This window comes from Argopecten irradians, chromosome 7, assembly GCF_041381155.1.
Source record: "Argopecten irradians isolate NY chromosome 7, Ai_NY, whole genome shotgun sequence".
NCBI lineage: Eukaryota > Metazoa > Mollusca > Bivalvia > Pectinida > Pectinidae > Argopecten > Argopecten irradians.
In genome coordinates, this window is record NC_091140.1 from 16,680,681 (window position 1) to 16,702,334 (window position 21,654).

Consider the following 21,654-nt stretch of genomic DNA (forward strand, 5'->3'; position numbering starts at 1 on the left):
CCTCAGAGTCCAATTCCGCGCGCGAAAACAAATTTGGTATCTAAAAACACTCACATACAAACCCCAAAAGTAATCAATTTTAAAACACGTAGCTTTCCTAATTTAACTAAAGTCATTAAGGAAAATACGGGAGGCTGGGCTGAGAATTTGGTCGAAGATTAGATTGTAATTTGCCAAACAGGAATTAGCTACACAAGGACATAGTCGTAATTGTTCGAAGACATTGGTAAACAAACATATATGTCTTACCGTACTAGACAGAACACTTATAGCATGTACATTAAAATCCGATATTAATAGCCTTAAAAGAGCCTATAAAAGAGCGTTCATGTGAATAAATTAAAAAAAGATATACATGTATATTGATTTTCAAAATATGAAAATGTTTATAATTAATATTCCAAAATTAGATTTAGCAATATACAAATGTACATGTGACTACCCAAATCCATCACAAACCCAAAGTAAAGACAGAACTTATCTTTCCTTGTGGATATTACGATGATTATACAAACCACTTTTAGAAAACAAATCTTTGGCATAAATGTAAAGGTTTGGTGGTGGATGAACGTTCTTGTTTTAATAATATTAGCTTTATTCGTTTAGCACAAACAGTACCTACTTTCACATTTGTGTAATAGCTTATTTCCAAAGCAACAAACTGCTGATTTTTCCTTGCAATTAGAATTGATTCATTTGATAAAGTCTGAAAGTGGCAGGATTGTTGATGTCCAATTGTTAACGTCGAATGTTCCTTTGTTACACGAAGAAACCTTTCAGTTGTAGTTTGGTTGTGTCCTTTTCAGACAAATCTAGCTGATCACTAAGCGCCAACGGTGACATAAGCCAATGTCTTGGTTAGTTCGCCAACTTCTTCATCCAATTACTTAAGGATTGATCCTAATTTTAACTGCGTTATACGGTAGCATGAATGTAGTTGGCAACGGATATATTCTATAGATTTTAAAACGCCGAATAACAGAAAGATCTAAATATTATGATATATTGTTTAATAAATTGTGATAAAATCAGTATAAAGCAGTTGATTTGTATGTTTTTATAGAATTGTTCAAAACTTTTAAGAAAGTTTACTTTTCAGTGTTTTGTATAACATAATATGCAAAATAAGCTTTGGATGTGCTTTTCAAGTATTATACGATACAATAATGAGAAGGCATTTATACATAAATACTATATATTCCTGATAAAAGTACAAATATTTCACATAACGTCGCAATTTCTGGTCTTATAGTTTATCCCCTTTTATTTCCAATCGAATACTATTGACTTAGACTTTTGGTATAATAAAACAAATACTACCTGTATTAGAGGGTGATAGTCACCCTCTAATGCAGGAACAAAATGAAGTATTTATATAATAGTTCTAAGGGTCAAAGAAATAATATCAACAGGATTTTCCAGATGAAACGGGATCCAATCAAACGTAAGTCTGTTGGATACGAATTGCTTCAAATGGTAAATATGGGACAAGGACGTAATTCCAACCGTGTGGACAAAACATTGTCAAATTTTTGAGGTGATCTGCGTAATTTATATATAGTGCTCATTGGTATAGGATGCAAATTTAGTTGCCTATTTAGTCGCCTAAATTTCGCCACACATTTGACGTCACACGTGACATACTTTCCAGTCATCGCTCATATATTAGCGTTCTAGCCGAACAGCATTGATACTTTTTGGTACTGTTCGTATCCTATTATGTAATCGTGTTCGTTTTGTATGTCTTGATAGAGGGGCAGATTGCCTCGAAAATTTGACAATTTTTTTGTCCACACGGTTGCAATTACTTCCTTGTCCCATATAATAGTTCTATCGATAGCATATCATTAGACTAGTAAGCCAGATGTTTTTGGGTTCGATCCTTGGTGGTAGTACCAAGTGTTCAGATATATAATCATTCATCCGTTAGACCTTGTTTCAAAATTTGCCAACAAAATCGATCGTGTTCCACAATCATCGACTTTCCTAATTAGGTCAGATGACACATTATCCGTTTAAACACCTGACATTTATCTTCTCAAAAAGTGGAAATCATAATAAAGATTGCTAATTACTTTATGGAACAGAAACCTGAATTAAGAAATAAACATGCATTTGGTAAGTTATAAGTTGCATTCTAAAATTGAGACTTGTATTTCGAAATAGTCTATTTTAGATGAGATGAGAATATCTTGTTTTTTAAAAGAGTTGACGAGTTTCCAATCTTAGACTGCTATAACAGATGGCACAGGAGGCATATTGGCACGGGTGTTATATTTCCAGAGGGGTAATTACGCCGGTGTTGTAATCAGGAGGACCCGTGCTGGCGACTAATCACACGGGCTTGGAGATTAACAGACGTAGAAACATGTCCATGTAAGACTGTCCAGTCTGTCCGACACCTCGTGTAAATCTGCTGGCTCCGGTGATTGCTTCTGGTGCTGTGTACAACACAGAGTTTGCACTTGACATATAGAATATGGAATCAGGGACGACATTCGCAGTACTCCCGATGCTCCGTATTCCCTTAGAGGCTTGTTTTGATAGCTTCCATACACAGATTTGCAGTTTGTTTCCGTGTTTATCATCTAATGAACGCAATTTCAGATTGTATTATCTGATGAAATTGCTGAATGCTAAGAGAACATGGGTACTACTACTGTAAAATTAATTCGCTAATTAGCTTCTTAGGGCGAAATTATCAAAGATATTTTTTTATATATAAATAGAATATTGAATCCTTGAACGCCCCCAGATCTCCGATTCTAATACTGTCTGTACTCCTTTCATTACAGAAAGACAAGCAACGTTACTGATTTTCATCCACTATTATATAGATCTTTGGTAAAAGATGAGAAAACCATCAGTCATTACGAAATATGAAAACCATTTTTGAGTTAATTGATATATTCAGTGTGCATTGATGAAAATATTCTTTTATAAAATGATAATTCATTAAATAATTTTCAAGCAAGGTTATTCAACTCCTGTTTCCTAATATATGGAATGATCCTTTAATTGTGTTAGATATCTATTCTAAAACATGGAAAGCTCAATTTGTCTTCTCGTGTGGAATTTAACTTGTATGGATATAAACAGTATCATAACTGCTTAGGCATAATTCACTAAAGATTGAATTTTGTACTGTTGAGAATTGCAAATCATCTTTACCAAAGAATTGATAAAATAAGTATCGGCTGCCACATTTATGACGTCCATCGGTGTACCGACTAATGTACTGAAATGGACCATTAGATTTGTTGGTACATATAGCCCAATTCATATTACACGCCAATGCATGTCCTAAATGTGACAATAATACGTATATTGACATTTATTCTGATAAAATATGATGTTGATTTTCAATAGCAATGTTAGTGCATAATGGTTATATATAACAATGTCATTGTAAATCTAGATAGAGAACACCAAGGTTGACAATTCTAACATTACAGCTATGCATGATGTTATAAACATATAGTCGTCACAATGTGCCTATGTGGTTACCAACCCACACATTTGGATCAGTAGATTAAAACATAGAACAGTGAAAATATACAGCACATGTGAATAACAAAATTTTCCTGCACAAACCTGAACCTGGTTTAACAGACAAATAGCATATATTTAGTAGATGACAACTTTCTAGAATCCGCATTAACTTGATTGATCCATTTGAATAACTCTACTAACATTTTAACATTTGTATGTTCTAAGCATTGTATTTATATGCTAACGAAAACTAGTAATATATCATATATCTAATGAACAATAATTCTAAAATGTTTCCAGTGTTGCGATGAATTAGTATTTAGTAGTCCAAATAATCAATTAATATATCAGGGAATATACATGTACTAGTGGATTACCTCGAATGCTATATGTTAGTTATCCCATAACTATGCATGTTTCACAATGCAAAACTCATGTTGATTATCGTTTAAGTTTACATCTTCCTCCTCTACACCTACAGTGTACTTTCATTAGTCTTTTCTAACCTCTCTTGGTTTTTGATTGGACCATTTTTCATGGCGCATTTTGGTGCATTAACACATTTGTAACAGGTATTTGTTTATATATGGCCAAAAATGTAAGGATGCCCCAATATGTTGTGGTTAGCTTCGCTGGATGTAGACGAGAAAAAACTGGTCGTTATGGTATAAAAGTCTAAACTATCGTTGGTTAATTTTCAAATTTTGAATAAACAGTGAAACATGATAAACATGATAAATAACCGTCTCTTGTTTGGAAGTCTATATTTAATTTGTACTATTAATTTTAAATGTTATATATATTTACAGATGATGACTTTAATATCTACCAAGAGAGAAACCGTTTACGTCACATCCGGTCCGTTGAAAACACGACAAACAACCCTGCTGGTCCATTGACGCTCCCGATAGGTAAGTCTATGAGTGCATATATCGATCGGACGTTTTGTGCATCAGTTCGAGGTGTTTCATGCTGTAAACATACCCACATGCTCTCCTGATTTTAAATATACATATTTTTGTAATTTTAAATATTCTATCCAATACACATAAGAAATGGAGAGTTTGAGGTCATTAGTTTTGAAATGATCACTGAAATATAAGATAGAAAATTCCATGAGATCACCAAAAGTCAGTTACTGTAAAGCAGTTACTTTTAGCGGATGATTTATCTTCGCTATATTCACGTTTTGACTGACATCCGCGAATTCTAAAAACCAGCATGATATTCCGAAATTAATTGACTTACGTTATTTAAAAAGATAGCTCAAAGAATTATACGGGGATTATAGAACCGCGAATTGTAATCACCACAAATATACTCCGTATAGGAAACCGCGAATTTTAAGCGCTTAACAGCAGCAAGTTTTTATCCCATACATTGAATGTTCACTACCTTTCAGGAGTATTTAAAGATTTCTTTTAAAATATTCCTGCGTATTATATGATAACTGTGGAGATTAATTTTGCTGTTTTGCCGTCTGGCGCAGTAATAGTAAACTACCACGCGGTATTTAGGACGACGGCGGGCATCATAAGACGACCCGCGCTATGAAATTTATTATTTTATTTATTTCAATTAATTGTTTCAGATGACGCTGATGAGTGTAGTATTAAATGTAATGTGTGCCGTAAGTTTCATACTCACGAATGAAGAAGAGCTTTTCCTATTTTGTAAATAAGTTTTGGCTGTATTGCCAAAAATATTATATTACTTCGTTAGGGCGCCATGAATATTTATCTTTCGGACGGATGGGCTTCATATCAACTGTATGTCCAATCTGGTAACAGTTTATTACTTATATTTCCATTACGATCATTCGAATTCAAAACTATACACGTATATCCTTTAAATTCCCGCTTGCGCTAGTGTTGACGTCACCAAATTGAATAGACGGAAGAGCAATAGCATCAGCTTCTGAATATAGTTCAACACAAAACGGTTTGAAACAAGCGAACAAATGAATTTTTTAATACAAGTGATTTTGTCAACACGATAATACTATTAGATTTCATAGACTGCACAACTTTTAAACCACTTTTGAAATTATTTGACCGTTATGTATAGGCGTAAGTATACATTGAATACAGTGTCAGTGACGCGGCGGAAACGTTAAATATTCATACGCTTGACCAGATTGGAGTTCATAGCCATATATTGCCCATCTGGTTTAACATAGATTAAACAGGAAACTGAAAGTAGAATGGAAATATACAGGTATGCTTCCCTCTACACAAAAGGCATAGAAACATGAATTTTATAGTGCATAGATTATGTGGTGTAACTAAAGATTATAAGTCATCAGTATTTTTTTCCTTCCATTTGAATGCTTTTCACAGAAACTGATACTGATTACAATAGATAACTGGAGGAAACATGTCAAAATTGTTGTTTAGTTATGACACATACATGTAGAACTTCAATACCCATCTATATGTAAAAAAAACCGTATGTGTTTTGCTTCAACACTTATCTTAATTTAATACTGACAATGTACCATATATTGACTCCAAAAATATTTAGTGATTTTTTATTCTATCACTTCTTACACCCTAAGACAAAATAGGTGTTGACCTATTTTTGTGATTAATGTCCGAATTATCGACCGTTTGAAACAGGCCATCCGATGTCTGCTGTGCGAAAGTCATTGGTCTTATTCTGGGTGCTAGGTAACATTAAAACCAATTATAGCTGGAACACCGACAACACGTATTTCCAATATGTTTGGGAGGGATAGTGTTACTCTTGGCATCCGTAGAAAATCATTTGTCTTTTTCTGAATACAAGCCCAAGACAAAGGTGACAAGTTGGTCCAGTGTAGTATATGTAGATCAGAACAATGCCGCCATGGAAATGTGTAATTTGATTATCTTAGTTATTAAATTGGTTTTCTAACAATCCATCTTTTAGGCATTGTACTGATACGATAGAAATAATGTTTTGACAATAAACTTTGTTCTAGATTGATATACAGAAATACTCTTTTGGCGGCGATTAAAAAAATTGAAAACTTTAACACATCCTGCATTCCTACATTTTAACTATACATAAATGCTTTCAATACAACTGTAAACTATCTGAATGACTTTTAGCCCACCATCATCAGGTGTCTTGTTAATTAGAAAATATCAAAGCCAAAGTTTCTGTTCAAAAGCAGAACATGTATTTTAAAAGGAAACAATTACTATATATAATCATGTTAAAGTTATATATCAGGTTATAATCTAATTTCAACATTATATTTATCCTGTAAGTTGCATATAACTAAGATGTAAGCATAAAAGAAAAAATAGGACAATTATTATTTGACTATCTAACAGTTTCGGATAAGAAGAATATTAATTTAGAGTATCTACACTTGTAACTAAAACGAAATTGAAAATTTTAAAGTCTACAGTGAATGACCTGTTTTTGTTTTCATCTATACTTTCGTTAGATAACGTAATTTAGACGCGAGTTACGTTTCATAATAATTTTGTATGAAAATATGTGACTTTATATGAAAACATTGTGATTGCTTTAATTTCCTCTTTTACAGGGACAATTTTTAAAGCTCAAGATCAACAACTCCGTTCCAGTTTTCGTCTAGCATCTGATCTATATAATCAAGAGTCGAATAAAAAGTTCAAGCTAAAATGGTCAACAAAAACTATCGATGTTGCCGATAATTTCCAGCTGGCTACCGCTCGTAAGTATCAATAAACATTATATATGCCAAAGAAAGAAAGAAAGAAAGAAAGAAAAATATAATAAAAAAAAACCAGTGTGATGAATGAACCCTCCATCTGTGAGGGGATACAGAGACGTAAAATACCCTTTGTATACGCTGCGAGACAACATGCACGGGAAACATTTCGGATATCATTTTCAATCATAATGCTTCATTTTTAAATATATTTCGTCCTATCTTCTTTCAGTATCAAGATTAAACATATGCAATTAAACTATTGGTGTTGACATAATTTATTTTACTAAAAATGCATTGCAGATGCCCCCTTTTATATCGATCACACTTTATAAGGAAGTTGGCGGCCGTCTTTTTAAAGGCACTTAGTTCCCAGTGTTGGTATATGCCATTTTATAAAGGTACTTAGTTACCAGTGTTGATATTAGCAATTTTATAAAGGTCCTTTGTTACCAGTGTTGGTATAGGCCATTAAATAAAGGTCCTTAGTTACCAGTGTTGGTATAGGCCATTTTATAAAGGTCCTTAGTTACCAGTGTTGGTATAGGCCATTTTATAAAGGTCCTTAGTTACCAGTGTTGGTATAGGCCATTTTATAAAGGAACTTAGTGACCAGTGTTGGTATAGGCCGTTTTATAAAGGTCCATAGTTACCAGTGTTGGTATAGGCCATTTTATAAAGACACGTTACAAGTGTTGGTATAGGCCATTTTATAAAGGTCCTTAGTTATCAGTGTTGGTATAGGCCATTTTATAAAGGTCCTTAGTTACCAGTGTTGGTATAGGCCATTTTATAAAGGACACGTTACAAGTGTTGGTATTAGCCTTTTTATAAAGGTCCTTTGTTACCAGTGTTTGGTATAGGCCATTTAACAAAGGTCCTTAGTTACCAGTGTTGGTATAGGCCATTTATAAAGGTATTTAGTTACAAGTGTTTGTTTAGATCATTTTATAAAGGTATTTAGTTACCAGTGATGGTATAAGACATTTTTAAAGGCATTTGTTACCAGTGTTTGTATAGGTCTTTTTTTTACAGGTCCTTAGTTACCAGTGTTGGTATAGGCCATTTTATAAAGGTACTTAGTTACCAGTGTTGGTATAGGCCATTTTATAAAGGTCCTTAGTTACCAGTGTTGATGTAGGCCATTTTATAAAGGTCCTTAGTTACCAGTGTTGGTGTAGGCATTTTATAAAGGTGTTTAATTACCAGTGTTGGTAAAAGACCATTTTATAAAGGTACTTAGTTACCAGTGATGTATAAGACATTTTTAAAGGCATTTGTTACCAGTGTTGGTATAAGACATTTTTAAAGGCATTTGTTACCAGTGTTGGTATAAGACATTTTTAAAGGCATTTGTTACCAGTGTTGGTATAAGACATTTTTAAAGGCATTTGTTACCAGTGTTGGTATAAGACATTTTTAAAGGCATTTGTTACCAGTGTTGGTATAAGACATTTTTAAAGGCATTTGTTACCAGTGTTGGTATATGACCATTTTCTAAAGGTACTTAGTTACCAGTGTTGGTATAAGACATTTTTAAAGGCATTTGTTACCAGTGTTGGTATAAGACATTTTTAAAGGCATTTGTTACCAGTGTTGGTATAAGACATTTTTAAAGGCATTTGTTACCAGTGTTGGTATAAGACATTTTTAAAGGCATTTGTTACCAGTGTTTGAGTATAAGACATTTTTAAAGGCATTTGTTACCAGTGTTGGTATACGACATTTTTAAAGGCATGTTTTAAGGTTACCAGTGTTGGTATAAGACATTTTTAAAGGCATTTGTTACCAGTGATGGTATACGACATTTTTAAAGGCATTTGTTACCAGTGTTGGTATAAGACATTTTTAAAGGCATTTGTTACCAGTGTTGGTATAAGACATTTTTAAAGGCATTTGTTACCAGTGTTGGTATAAGACATTTTTAAAGGCATTTGTTACCAGTGTTGGTATAGACCATTTTTAAGGCATTTGTTACCAGTGTTGGTATAAGACATTTTTATTTGTTACCAGTGTTGGTATAAGACATTTTTAAAGGCATTTGTTACCAGTGTTGGTATAAGACATTTTTAAAGGCATTTGTTACCAGTGTTGGTATAAGACATTTTTAAAGGCATTTGTTACCAGTGATGGTATAGGTGAATATAAAACCTACCAAACAAATTGCATTGTCAACTTACATGATGTACATGTTTGTATAGAAAATGATAGAAGAATATCGAGAATGCTTCACGTCAATAGCTTACTCAGTATCTTCTATCTAATTAAAAGATGGAAAGTATGTTACAAGTATATTTTAAATACAGGTCAATTATGTCAAATTAAGTCTAATTCGTCAATGATACAAAGACGTACTAGGGTATTTCGTTGACAATTTTATTTACCACATTGCATTACATCGAATCTGGAAGGTATGTTACAAAGCTATTTGAAATACTGATTATGTTAAATGCATTCTAATTCGTCCTTCGTTGACTTTGTCCTTTGTATTTCGTTGACAATTTTATTCACCACATTGCATCACATTTAGTTATGCATTTCAAGAATATATCGAGAGTTCCCTGTTGATAGACGACCCTAGTTTCAATATTTATCACGATTACCACAATACCTTTGATTAATCGATTCCGTTTTTTTTATTACATTCTAAAAATCAAAATAGGAACAGAGCTAAATGGTTCAAAAATATATTTATTTTAATTTCACATCATTTTCGAAAAACGTTAAATCAAGGTACATTTATCACACTTGCTGGTCTTGGAAACACGCCAGAATTCTTATAAAATCAATGATAATTGCTACATTGAAAACGTAGCTTTTTTTCTTTTATTAAAAATCACAAAACACTCACTTGGTTTTGAGATATTCAGCGAAAGATTAATATGGATATATCGCGATGATATTTGGATTTATTTTTTTGTAAGAGTATTACAAACCTAACAAACAAGTCCAGTGATATTTTTTTATTTACATGTACATTATCGTATAAAACGGTGGTTCAATCTTTGTACAAAGTCCATAACGCTACAACACAGCGATTATAATCTAGTATTCCTACCGGATTTAGCGACGAAATAATTACAAGAATTTATCTGATCTTTTTTCGGTTGGACTAGAATTGACGATAGAAACATGAATGGTACTTAAACAAATTGACTTGAAGCCGGATCACCACAGCAACAATCACAGACAAAGGTAAAACATAGTAGCCATGGAAAATGATCCATGACAACACAAGGAGGAAATTGAAAAGGAAAGAAAGAAAAAAGGGGGAAATGTGTCATAACAACAATGACGGTAAAGACAAACCACTAGTAGGCACATAGACTCAGGCATTGGACAACACAAAGTATCAAAAGAGCGATATCGACAAATTAAACACCCAAGACATGAAAAATGGAACCCAGACAAACGTTAATAACACCATAGTAGATACAGAGAAAAAAAGTTTTACCATAGCAACGATACATCAGTATATATAGAGAAAGGAACATTTCACCAAAGCAACGATACACCAGTGTATATAAAGAGAAATGATCGTTTTACCATAGCAACGATACACCAGTATATATAGAGAAACGAACATTTTACCATAGCAACGATACACCAGTTTACAGAGAAAAAAAAATTGCCATAGCAATGATACATCAGTATAATTAGAGAAAGGAACATTTTATTATAGCAACCATGCAACAGTATACAATGTATTTAGAGAAAGGAACCTGTTACCATAGCAACGATATACCAGTATATATAGAGAAAGGAATATTTTACTATAATAGCAACGATACACTAGTATATACATGTAGTTGTAATTTGACGGAAATAAAATAATATGCCCATATGATCATATTTACACTTTCCGTATGAACAATAAAATTCATAATTATATCAAAATTACATAATGATAAGATTTCCGTATTGAAAAATCTGTAAAAACAAAGCGTGGCACCTGATCCAAGACTTTCTAAATCCGTGCCTTATTCTTATAACATAACACGCAAAGGAAAACGGTTTGTTTGCGTACATATATTTTTTCATCAGTCGGCTTTAGACTTTGATCTGCAGCAAAACTTTAAATACGTTTTTATAACGCACACGTAACACAAGATGATTACGGCTTGTGTCAACATGATAGACAACAAGACATCGATAAGGTAATAATCAATCACTGACATTTCAGTAGCTGGAGTTTGGAGATATTCTCCGCCATGCTGTATCACGTGATCTATCCAGAAAGCCGCACGTCCACTCGGCGTATCCTGTTGACTATGGAAAATCTTCGAAGCTTTTCTGATATTGTCCTTATACTTCGAATCATTCAGAATACCTTTTATAGCATTTGATAACTCCGACTCTGTAAATGAACAAAAATCATACGAAATACCAAATCCTCTGGAAGCCATTTTACGACAATTATAGAATCCGTCTAACATGAAGGGCAGTCCTATCACTGGTACGCCATGATATAACGCTTCGTATAGACCAGTATTCCCACAGTGGGTGATGAAAGCCTTGATATTGACATGAGCTAATAGATCATTCTGCGGGAGCCACGGCATCACCAGGATATTTTCATCAAGTTTCGTCTCGTTTCCGTATTTTAGAACAAAATTTACGTTTTAGTCTTTTTTAAAATGCCAATAAGTTTTCCCATTCGAGCTGAAGGAAGGCGGTTGGCGATACTTTCAAATGAAACCACGATTACTCTGTTGTTTGCAGAATTCATGTAGACATTCAAATTTGATGGCAGATCAGTTGGTTTTCGAGTACCTAAGCCACCAACAAACGCCATACTTGGCATCGATGGTTTTGGGAAATCTAACACATGTTCTAGGTCAATAAGATGATATGATGTACGTCTGTGCAGAACATCTAATGATACAAACCACTTTTCTGGAGCGTACTTCTGAACCAAATCGTCATCCAAAAATGGCTGAGATATAAAGATTGTCCAAACCGAAAACAATCTGTTAGCTATCCTTTGATGAACCGACATTTCGTCAAAAAAATCCGAGAAATTAAAAAGCAGAATGCACAGAAGGCATAAAAGGAATTCGTGCTCTCCCAGGGTTGTAGGCTGCTCCGATTTGTATGTATGGGATCCCTAACTTGTATGCCAAAACCGTAAAACAGCCTAAAACAACCACGTTATCAATTAGTGCTAAATCGAAGTTTTCTTGGCCTAGTTTTGTTAACAAAGAGTCGTCGGTGAGAAGACTTTGACACATATGATTGGCGGCAGCTTTTATTGCGGAAACTGGAGAAGGAAGTACTTGATTACAGGCGTCGTCAATGAAATCCTTTAAAAATAAGTCTATTGTGATGTTAACAATAGAATCGGGTACTATCACGAAAATGTTCCGGTCTTCTTTAATTTGCTCTCCCAATTCGTTATTTAAAATGAATGTTGACCGATGTCCATATTTATTTGAAAGTGACGTGGCTGTATTGACCATGGGCTTGACGTGACTCCAAGACGGCATGGCAATAACTAAGATGTTTCCGGCTCTCACTGGACTCAACAACAAGGCAGCTACCATCGCTATAAACAGATGTAAACAACGGTCTTCTATAGTAATGGTTATCTGAAATATAAACAATTATGTAAATATTACTACTGTCACGTTGACAAAGTCTGTCGGTATAAAATTGTTTATGTAATTCAAACATATCATTTTTTTTCTAACTAAGTCATCCTCTGAAAAAATTGCTGAGTGAATTTGCGACCCGAATTTTGGTCCTTTTCGAACTGCCCATTTAGCTGGATATATTTTAATTATGCGTAATGAGAAGATATTCAGTACATGATTCATTTAAATTAATGCAACAGCCATTATTACCCAAAAAACACTACAAATACTCAACTGTGCAAGCCTTTTCGCAAATTTCCCATTGTCTGATGCACCATGTATTACGTCCATAAAACGATTTGCCCATAAAATTCAGGATATTTTCTTCACATTAGACGAATATGTAGATATCTCGAAGACTTATAACACAGTAGCAAACTAAAATGATGCTTATTTATATCACCCCTGTTATTCCTTTACAAGCCGAATACGGACAAACACTCAAACTACAAACTATAGTATACATTTTTACATGTCGCTCAGGGTGTTTATTCTACGGATGAATGACCATCCGTGTCAGTGGCGTAAAAGGGTCATTGCTATCGCTATATCAGTTATTAAACTGAATACGTAATGGTTATTTGATATACACGAAAACTGAGAAGGCATAAACAGACGACCTTGGTTTTCCTAAAGACGTTCAGAGAGTTCTTTCCGACCGGAGCTACATGTATTTTAATCTTATTCGTTTCTTATGTCAGTAATTATGCTGGTTGATACCTTGTGAGATGTATTTTGTAAACTTTTAAATGATATGTGATAATTAAATACTAGAAAAAGTCCCCCTTGTTAACCAATATGGATTTTACATTAACCTAGATGACGATCGCTTACTCTGATGTGAATGACATTTGATTTAGGGCTTTCTCGTACGCATTTTCAAAAGCTCAATTTATGTTATACATATTTTTTTCAACTTGATATTACTATCAATCAAACACTTGAATAAAGAGATACAAAATGCTGAAAGAAAGTGTTATTAAAATGTCATTGTCGTGCATTGTTTGTCATAGTTTGAGACCGGACATTTTGACTGTCGATCGTGACCAACCTCGGATGAGTCGAATACACCATATTCCTCGAACTATTGACCTGGTCCCCTGCTGTTCGAGTTATACAGATTTTAATGTACATATATAGAAAAAGGAACCTTTTACCATCGCAACGATATATCAGTAAATATAGAGAAAGGAACGTTTTGCTATAATAGCAACGATGCATCAGTATATATAGAGAAAGGAACATTTTCCCATAGCAACGATACACTAGTATATATACCGAAAGGAACATTTTCCCATAGCAACGATACATCAGTATATATAGAGAAAGAAACATTTTCCCCATAGCAACGATACACTAGTATATATAGAGAAAGGAACATTTTACCATAGCAACGATACACTAGTATATATAGAGAAAGGAACATTTTACCATAGCAACGATATATCAGTAAATATAAAGAAAGAAACATTTTACCATAGCAACGATACACCAGTGTATATAAAGAGAAAGGAACCTTTTACCATAGCAACGATACATCAGTATATATAGAAAAAGGAACATTTTACCATAGCAACAATACATCAGTATATATAGAGAAAGAAACATTTTCCCATAGCAACGATACACTAGTATATATAGAGAAAGGAACATTTTACCATAGCAACCAGTATATATAGAGAAAGGAACATTTTACCATAGCAACGATACACTAGTATATATAGAGAAAGGAACATTTTACCATAGCAACGATACACTTGTATATATAAAGAAAGGAACATTTTACCATAGCAACGATAAATCAGCAAATATAAAGAAAGGAACATTTTACCATAGCACCGATACACCAGTGTATATAGAGAAAGGAACCTTTTACCATTGCAACGATACACCAGTATATATAGAGAAAGGAACATTTTACCATACCAGCGATACACCAGTATATATAGAGAAAGGGACCTTTTACCATTGCAACGATACACCAGTATATATAGAGAAAGGAACATTTTACCATAGCAGCGATACACCAGTATATATAGAGAAAGGAACATTTCACCATAGAAACGATACATCAGTAGATATAGAGAAAGGAACATTTAATCATAGCAACGATACCCCAGAATATATAGAGAAAGGAACATTTTACCATAGCAACCATACACCACTTTGAGAGTAAATGTAGAGAAATGTACAATTTACCATAGCAATGATATTGACGAGAGACAATAGCAAGTTAGCAAGTTAGCATTATAGCAACAATTACAGTATACATTAACTTTAATTTCAATGAAAATATACAAGGTAAATATCCTTCCAATGTAGATAACAATAGAAGTGCACTATAGAGCTAAGATTATATTCAGCAATTTGAACTTAATCCTTAAATTTATTAGGTTCTACTTAAAATTTATCTCTGACATCTCTTCATTACCATTTCCTGCAAGAATAAAGTCAATGCAGTACTCTCAAGCTTCTGGAACACTTGGTTCCTATCTCATTCTACTTTTCCCTATGAACCCCATAAGTCCATTAAATCCCTATTTCGTTTACATTATATAATCGTTTTTGTTTTTTGATTCCATTTAATTTGTGATAATTTAAATACCTGATTTTGTTTTATATTTGTTGTATATTTTGTAAGATTTGGACAACGTTTGTAAGTCCTATTTCACCATAAACATGATGATAAAACATCTAAGTTTTGAAATATAGCAGATGAAGATATAATTGCAGAGAAATCTTATCTTGTTAGTTTAGGTAATTCGTTCGAATAGGATTCGTTGTCTAATTGTTTAATTGCTTTTCTAATCACCTCTTAACGACACAAAACAAGATTCCACTATCAAATGTTAGTAGGCTTTTACCCTTAATTAACTCACCGACTCTAACAAGATAAAGGCTTGACAACAATATACTCCAACTTGAAACGCAATAAAAAGCAATACGAAAAACATTCAAGATCGAGCAAAAATTGTTTCACATTAAGGTGTATGTTATCAGGAATATCTTATGTATGTATTGTATTTAATTGTGCATTTTGACCGTTGTGAAAGCATAGTTAAGGTGTATTGGCCCAGAATCCTAACCACTACTTGACTTTAAGAAAATCTTTTAAATTTTAAAACTTAAATTTGCCTAATTACAGAAGTCAAAGAAAGTTCCTCAGCTTAGGACTTTACTGTTTACTATTGTAATCATTTTCGTGTGGAAAAAAATGAAGATAAGGATTTCCCTTACGTCAAGGAATACTCGTGAAACATTTGATAGCTAATTATAGTTTATTAGTCGATAGTGGTATTCTAATATGTGATTTAGGTCTGTAGAGCAAGTTCAGCTTTTTTTCTCTTTTCTTTCTGTTTTCTTTTCAAATTAAACTTTCAAGCAAACATTATCACCAAAAAGACCATTGGGTGATTATTGTACATGTATTAATTTTACGTACATGCATAATATAAGGGAAAAAAATATGTGAATACACTAATCTTTTGCCTTTGTATTTCCATGAAGATCTAGACACCTCCCCTTTACCAGACGCGTCACTGCGTCCCTCAGAGTACCACAGTAGCAAACAGATCGATTACCTTTAAACCAGGGTTATTGCTACTTCTCAGAACATGCAATCATACTTTAGATATACAAAACGAAAATTGAAAACTTGGAATTGTTTATCTAAAATACTTAAACTGCAAATTGGTGATGAGTTCGGTGCTGAAACTAGGATGTAACAATAGCGTTTAAGTCGTTAAAGATGCGACAATAACAGAAATTCAATTACTTTCTCAATATTTACGTTGTATACAACTTTCAAATTACTTTTTAATTCGATAGGCCATCACATAACTTGTTGATGATAGAATAAAACAAAATTTTATTAGTCGGGTATACTGATCTAAAGCGTATCCTATTGAGACTACAAGATACTGTCACAATTAAAAACACAACGCTTTATTTGTTTTAGAATAATTACGTTGAGGTAGAGAAGTACACTGCATATTAAAGAGTCATTGATCACCACTCATGGATAACAGTATATGAAATGTCTCTCATTTCTTCTCTTGGTAAAATATTCAATATACAATGTAGTAAATTTCAATAAATCGTTCGAAAATTTTTCATTAAGAATTCGGAAAAGTTGCATGGAAATGAGGGAAATAACACGATAAGGAACATATTTTGGATGATCATACCTTAGTATCCTGTTTTTCTGTGTTCATGGCAATTTCAGGGGTCTAAGGTCATAGTGTAAAATTGATTAGAAACTCATATTGAACTAATTGAAAAATAATAGCAAAGAAGAAATTAGGAAACCAGGGAGGGCAGTGTCCATACTTTGTTTGTTTCAAAGATGAAGATTTTAATTTTGGGAAATTGTACAGAAAAGCTTTTTTTGAAGGAAATCATCGACGCATGGTATATGTCTTATCTTAAATATGATGGTTAACATTAATATTCGTACTCGTTATTGATATTGGTGCATAAAGAATGTTTTAACAAACTGGTTCGCATGTCAAGAGTCCTTTCCTAAATAAATAGTTTGTGTTTCAGGAAATACAAATACGATGATGATATTAGATAAAATATACATAAAACCCTGATGGACTGTGCTTGGTGAAGATAAATATTCTCGTAGCTATCTAATAGGATTGATGAGTCTAAAACAATACAATATATTACACCTGAAACAATATCCGGAAACAAATAACATAACTCTACCACATATAACATTTTGTGAGTTTTATGTGTTCAGCCATCGATTTTCTATTACTCCTGGTGCCCCAAACGTGTACTTTCTCTTTCTCCTATTTTATGTCCAGGTATAGTCATCCTATGGTATCGGTAATGGTATATGTAACAGTATATTACGTGTCTTACAGCATATGTGGTTCAAACTTCAGACTCTCGAAACGCTTAATTCTCATGAAGCGTCATTACGACAAGAAGTATTGGTATTGTTTGTGGAGTGTAACGTAATTAGAGGCCTTGGCTAGCGAGGATAGACGTAATGCAGCCTTCCCCGACCCAACGGTATATCAACAGATAAATGAATTCGAGGTTTGATTTCTATCCTTAGTTTGATAATTGCTTTGTTTAATTTTATTAGGTAAATATTTCAAATTATTTTAATTATGATCGACTTAAATTAATGTTAAAAAACACACAGAAAAGGTATGTGAAACTCTGGTTTCAGCAGAAAATGAGTTTCCTCATTTAATTTAAGGACAATCGATAGTATAAGAAACGCGGAGTCCCCGGGAAAATACCTGCTGCTATCTACGTTCGGTACTTTGTTAAAGGCAAGCCTAGTTCGAAAATGTTAGAAATTCTAACACACAAACCACTCATCGACTCAGAGCACAGCCATATTACTTTGTTATACGCACACGGCATGTTAAGATAGAAGTTCTTTATACAATAAGTCAATCTACACCGCCAAATCGCCTTTTTACAAAACAGGACTGTTCCCTATAGCTATACCAAAGACAGAGAACATTGCCAATTTGTTTTACAAGGTCATATGTAAGTAAACACCGAACCACTGTACGATAGACTGAATCAGGGAATCGATAGTTGTATACAGTCGAGGAATATGTAAATATCTCTACCACATCCACGAACACATCTTCTTAGTATTCAGAACACGCGGCGACTCTTCGATTTTGTCAGGCTATCTGTTTCGTCGTCAAATTGTAGTATTTCATTTGTATGAACAAGAGATTTCGTGATTTGATATTCCTAGGCACTGAGATGTGGGGTGCATGAGTTTAAAGTTTCCGCACGATCAATACAGCAGAATTTGACAATAGATTCTTGGCAGTACTATTTCCCTGATGCAGCATGAAATCAATGCAATATTCGTGTAGACCTTCTATAAATCATGGTTGGTGGAAATTTGACAGGGAAATAATGGGTGTCATGGGGCTTCCGCCACGCAATTCTGGAATCTGAAAACAAAATCGGGAGAATGGTGCTGTCTACCGCCTCCACTCGCTCATAGACACCGACCACATAATATAATCTATACCTTAATTACATACAATGTATGTAAGTACTATATCTACATAATGCATACATAATTTTATTACTTTAATATAGGATCTAACATGAGTGTTCATTTCATATGAGAATTTATGAAACGAGTCTAAGAAGATTTTTATTTTGCGAGCCTTGGCAAGCAAAAATAAAAACTTCGAAAAGAGTTTCATTACATCTCATATGAAATGAACATTATTTTAAGATACTTTTTATCACATATTTACAAATACCAACCTAACAAAGAATTTATGTCAAAATGTATTGTACTTGTACTTACATTATTACTAAATCTGCATAATGTAATCCATATCTTCATTACTCATATATATATACTACATACATTAATGCTATCCATACCTTAATTACTTACATAAGACAATAGTGGTTACTTGAAGACTTTGAAATTTTCCATTTTTTGCTATGTTCTGCATTAGTAAGTACAAATTGATCTATTACCCTACCCCAAGTAATGAGACCAAGCGAACAATCCTTCAGAAACTAAAACAGGAAGACGAAAATGTTCTGTGGCACTTTCTTTTCACTTTCTTGTGTATTATGTAAGCTATCTTTAAAATGATAAATTGTAACCCAGAGTATATTTGACAATAGCCATTAAGAAAAACCCAAACTATCTGGCGTTAGTTTTATCTATATACATATACGAAATATTTGTGCGCGCATTACTTCTCTATATGACGGAGGATGTGTGACTAAGCTTGGTTTGATTGTATGCTACCTTTACCCAGTTAAGGCCCAAACGGAAGATTGAACGGAAGCTCATTAAGAAAGAAGAGACAATCCAACACAGATACATGTATTTTCAATCCGTAGCCCTCATGGGTTGTAGCTGGGATTTCTGTGTGAGCACTGTAAATAGTGGGGGATACTAGATGACAGGGAGGCATTAGCGTGTCTCCATGGTCTGAGCTCACAGCTATATCATCAAGCTCGTACAAAATACCGGTTATCATTAGAACCATCAATCTGAAAATAAGCGCTTCCTTAACGCCTCGTTTCTCCTGCAAGTGAAATCAGTTGGAATCAAGAATGACATAAAACACATTTTCTCGATGTTGTTATAAATATTTATAAAAATGTCAGTAAAATACAAGCCCTTTGGGTGTCAATCTTATTATCACAATTTAGATAGGGTTGGTATCGATTTCTCGCCTTGTATCAAATTTGCTTCCATCTCAACGCATAAAAATTTCAAGATCGCACAACACGCACACATTTGGAGTTTGCCAATAATTCACTGTTTTAAGATGTGGTTTTGGTTTCATCTCATTTAAAGCTAAATCATGATCATATCAGTTGGAAACACAACGCAGTGTTAATATTGAAAGTATTGTTAGCTTGTTTGTATGGAATAACCAAGTTAGCAATATAATAGGTCCCTGTAGGCATGACTTGACCAAGTATTATGATATCAGATCACTATCAAAACAATTGATGACATCATGACTTTATTCATTTATCTATTTCACTATTTTTATTTTGATACATGACTTGAGAGTACAAAATTTTTATTTATCATCAAATATCAATCCAAGACAGTTCTTTGATACAGTTTTCTTCCATTGCTGTTCTATTATGGCTTGAGATAAAAAAAATTATTAACCAAATTTCTCCATACCGTTTAACAATCCAAGATGTGCACGACGTGGTCCGGAAATAGACAATATTCCTTAAGGCGGCAGCTATGAAAGCTAAGATATTACCCAGACGAATATCCTCTCTATATGTTGCTGCCTATCTGTCGATGAGAGACAGTGTGTTAGGCTTCAATAGGTCTATATAATGTCTCAGACGCCAGACTAATGCATTCAGGGTGACCATCATACAAACCTAGTCTGGACATTGAAGCTTTGCAATATCACAAACCCTTTATCAAAACTATGTCTGGAATTGAATAATGTTTTATCAAACTCATTTAACATTGGCTTCTGTTAGTAAACTATGTGAAATCGTTTTTTTCTTTCTTTACTGCCAGTAAGATTAAGTCGAACCTCTCTACCCACTGCCCTTTCACTGCTGGATCCTAGACTCACGTGAGTCTTATTACCAGGTTCTGGTCTGATGTCGGTCGTTATTATCGGGGAAGTCCGTTTTTTCTGTCTCCGTTTTCACGGATGCAAATGCTTGTCTTTTAATCTTTGATTGTTCAATCTATTACAGTGTGCACGCAGATGTCCAGTGGGGTGTTTCTCTTTTACGGTATGAAAGACATCAACTCGATGGACATATTAGAGTCATACACCAGGCGCTTCCATATGCCGTACATATCCCCAAGCTTGTCACGTGATGTCACGCGCTTTGGTGCGCCATTTCAAGTCCACATGAAGCCATCATATACGGAAGCCATTGTCGACATGATTAGATTTTATAAATGGAAATCGGTACATTTCCTGTACGATTCAGATGAAGGTAATTCTTCATTTGTACAATTACTAGCGACTTCTGTGGTTTCATTATGTTTTACAAACCTCAACTCTATATCATATTCGAAATATATTTTCACCTTTACTTACATTCATAGTACTACGTACTTCTGGTTTTAGTATATCAATATCTTTCGTCGAACTTAAATTTCACATTTGGGTTGCAGTTGTGTTTATTGGTAAGACAAGCAACCACGGTGGTTGTAAACGTATCTCTCATTTGATTATATAATTACATTTTCGTGGGGTTGGTTCTGGTATACTTTTCATCTTTGTTGATTTCTGATACAAAAACGTCTGGAAGGACTGGGAGAATTGACTTTGCATTGTAGCTCTTGTCTTTATAAAGCAGAGTCATTCGACCTAAATC

The 21,654-nt window shown here is 33.8% G+C and overlaps 2 protein-coding genes across 2 annotated transcripts in view; one reads left to right on the plus strand and one right to left on the minus strand.

Moving 5' to 3' along the window:
* Window positions 1–4,096: 4,096 nt before the first annotated feature.
* The window catches only part of LOC138327050 (glutamate receptor 2-like), a 50,657-nt gene continuing 33,099 nt past the window's right edge, over window positions 4,097–21,654 (plus strand). Inside the window, exons 1-5 of the mRNA XM_069273041.1 lie at window positions 4,097–4,157; window positions 4,302–4,403; window positions 5,084–5,122; window positions 7,031–7,180; window positions 21,022–21,270. Coding sequence (XP_069129142.1) covers window positions 4,097–4,157; window positions 4,302–4,403; window positions 5,084–5,122; window positions 7,031–7,180; window positions 21,022–21,270 — 601 coding nt within the window. The remainder of the gene's footprint in view (window positions 4,158–4,301; window positions 4,404–5,083; window positions 5,123–7,030; window positions 7,181–21,021; window positions 21,271–21,654) is intronic.
* On the minus strand, window positions 9,592–12,200 carry LOC138326830 (UDP-glucuronosyltransferase 1-6-like). The gene is given in 2 exon segments (XM_069272831.1): window positions 9,592–11,819; window positions 11,822–12,200. Coding segments are annotated over 2 exon segments (957 nt in total). The 5' UTR covers window positions 12,177–12,200; the 3' UTR covers window positions 9,592–11,217.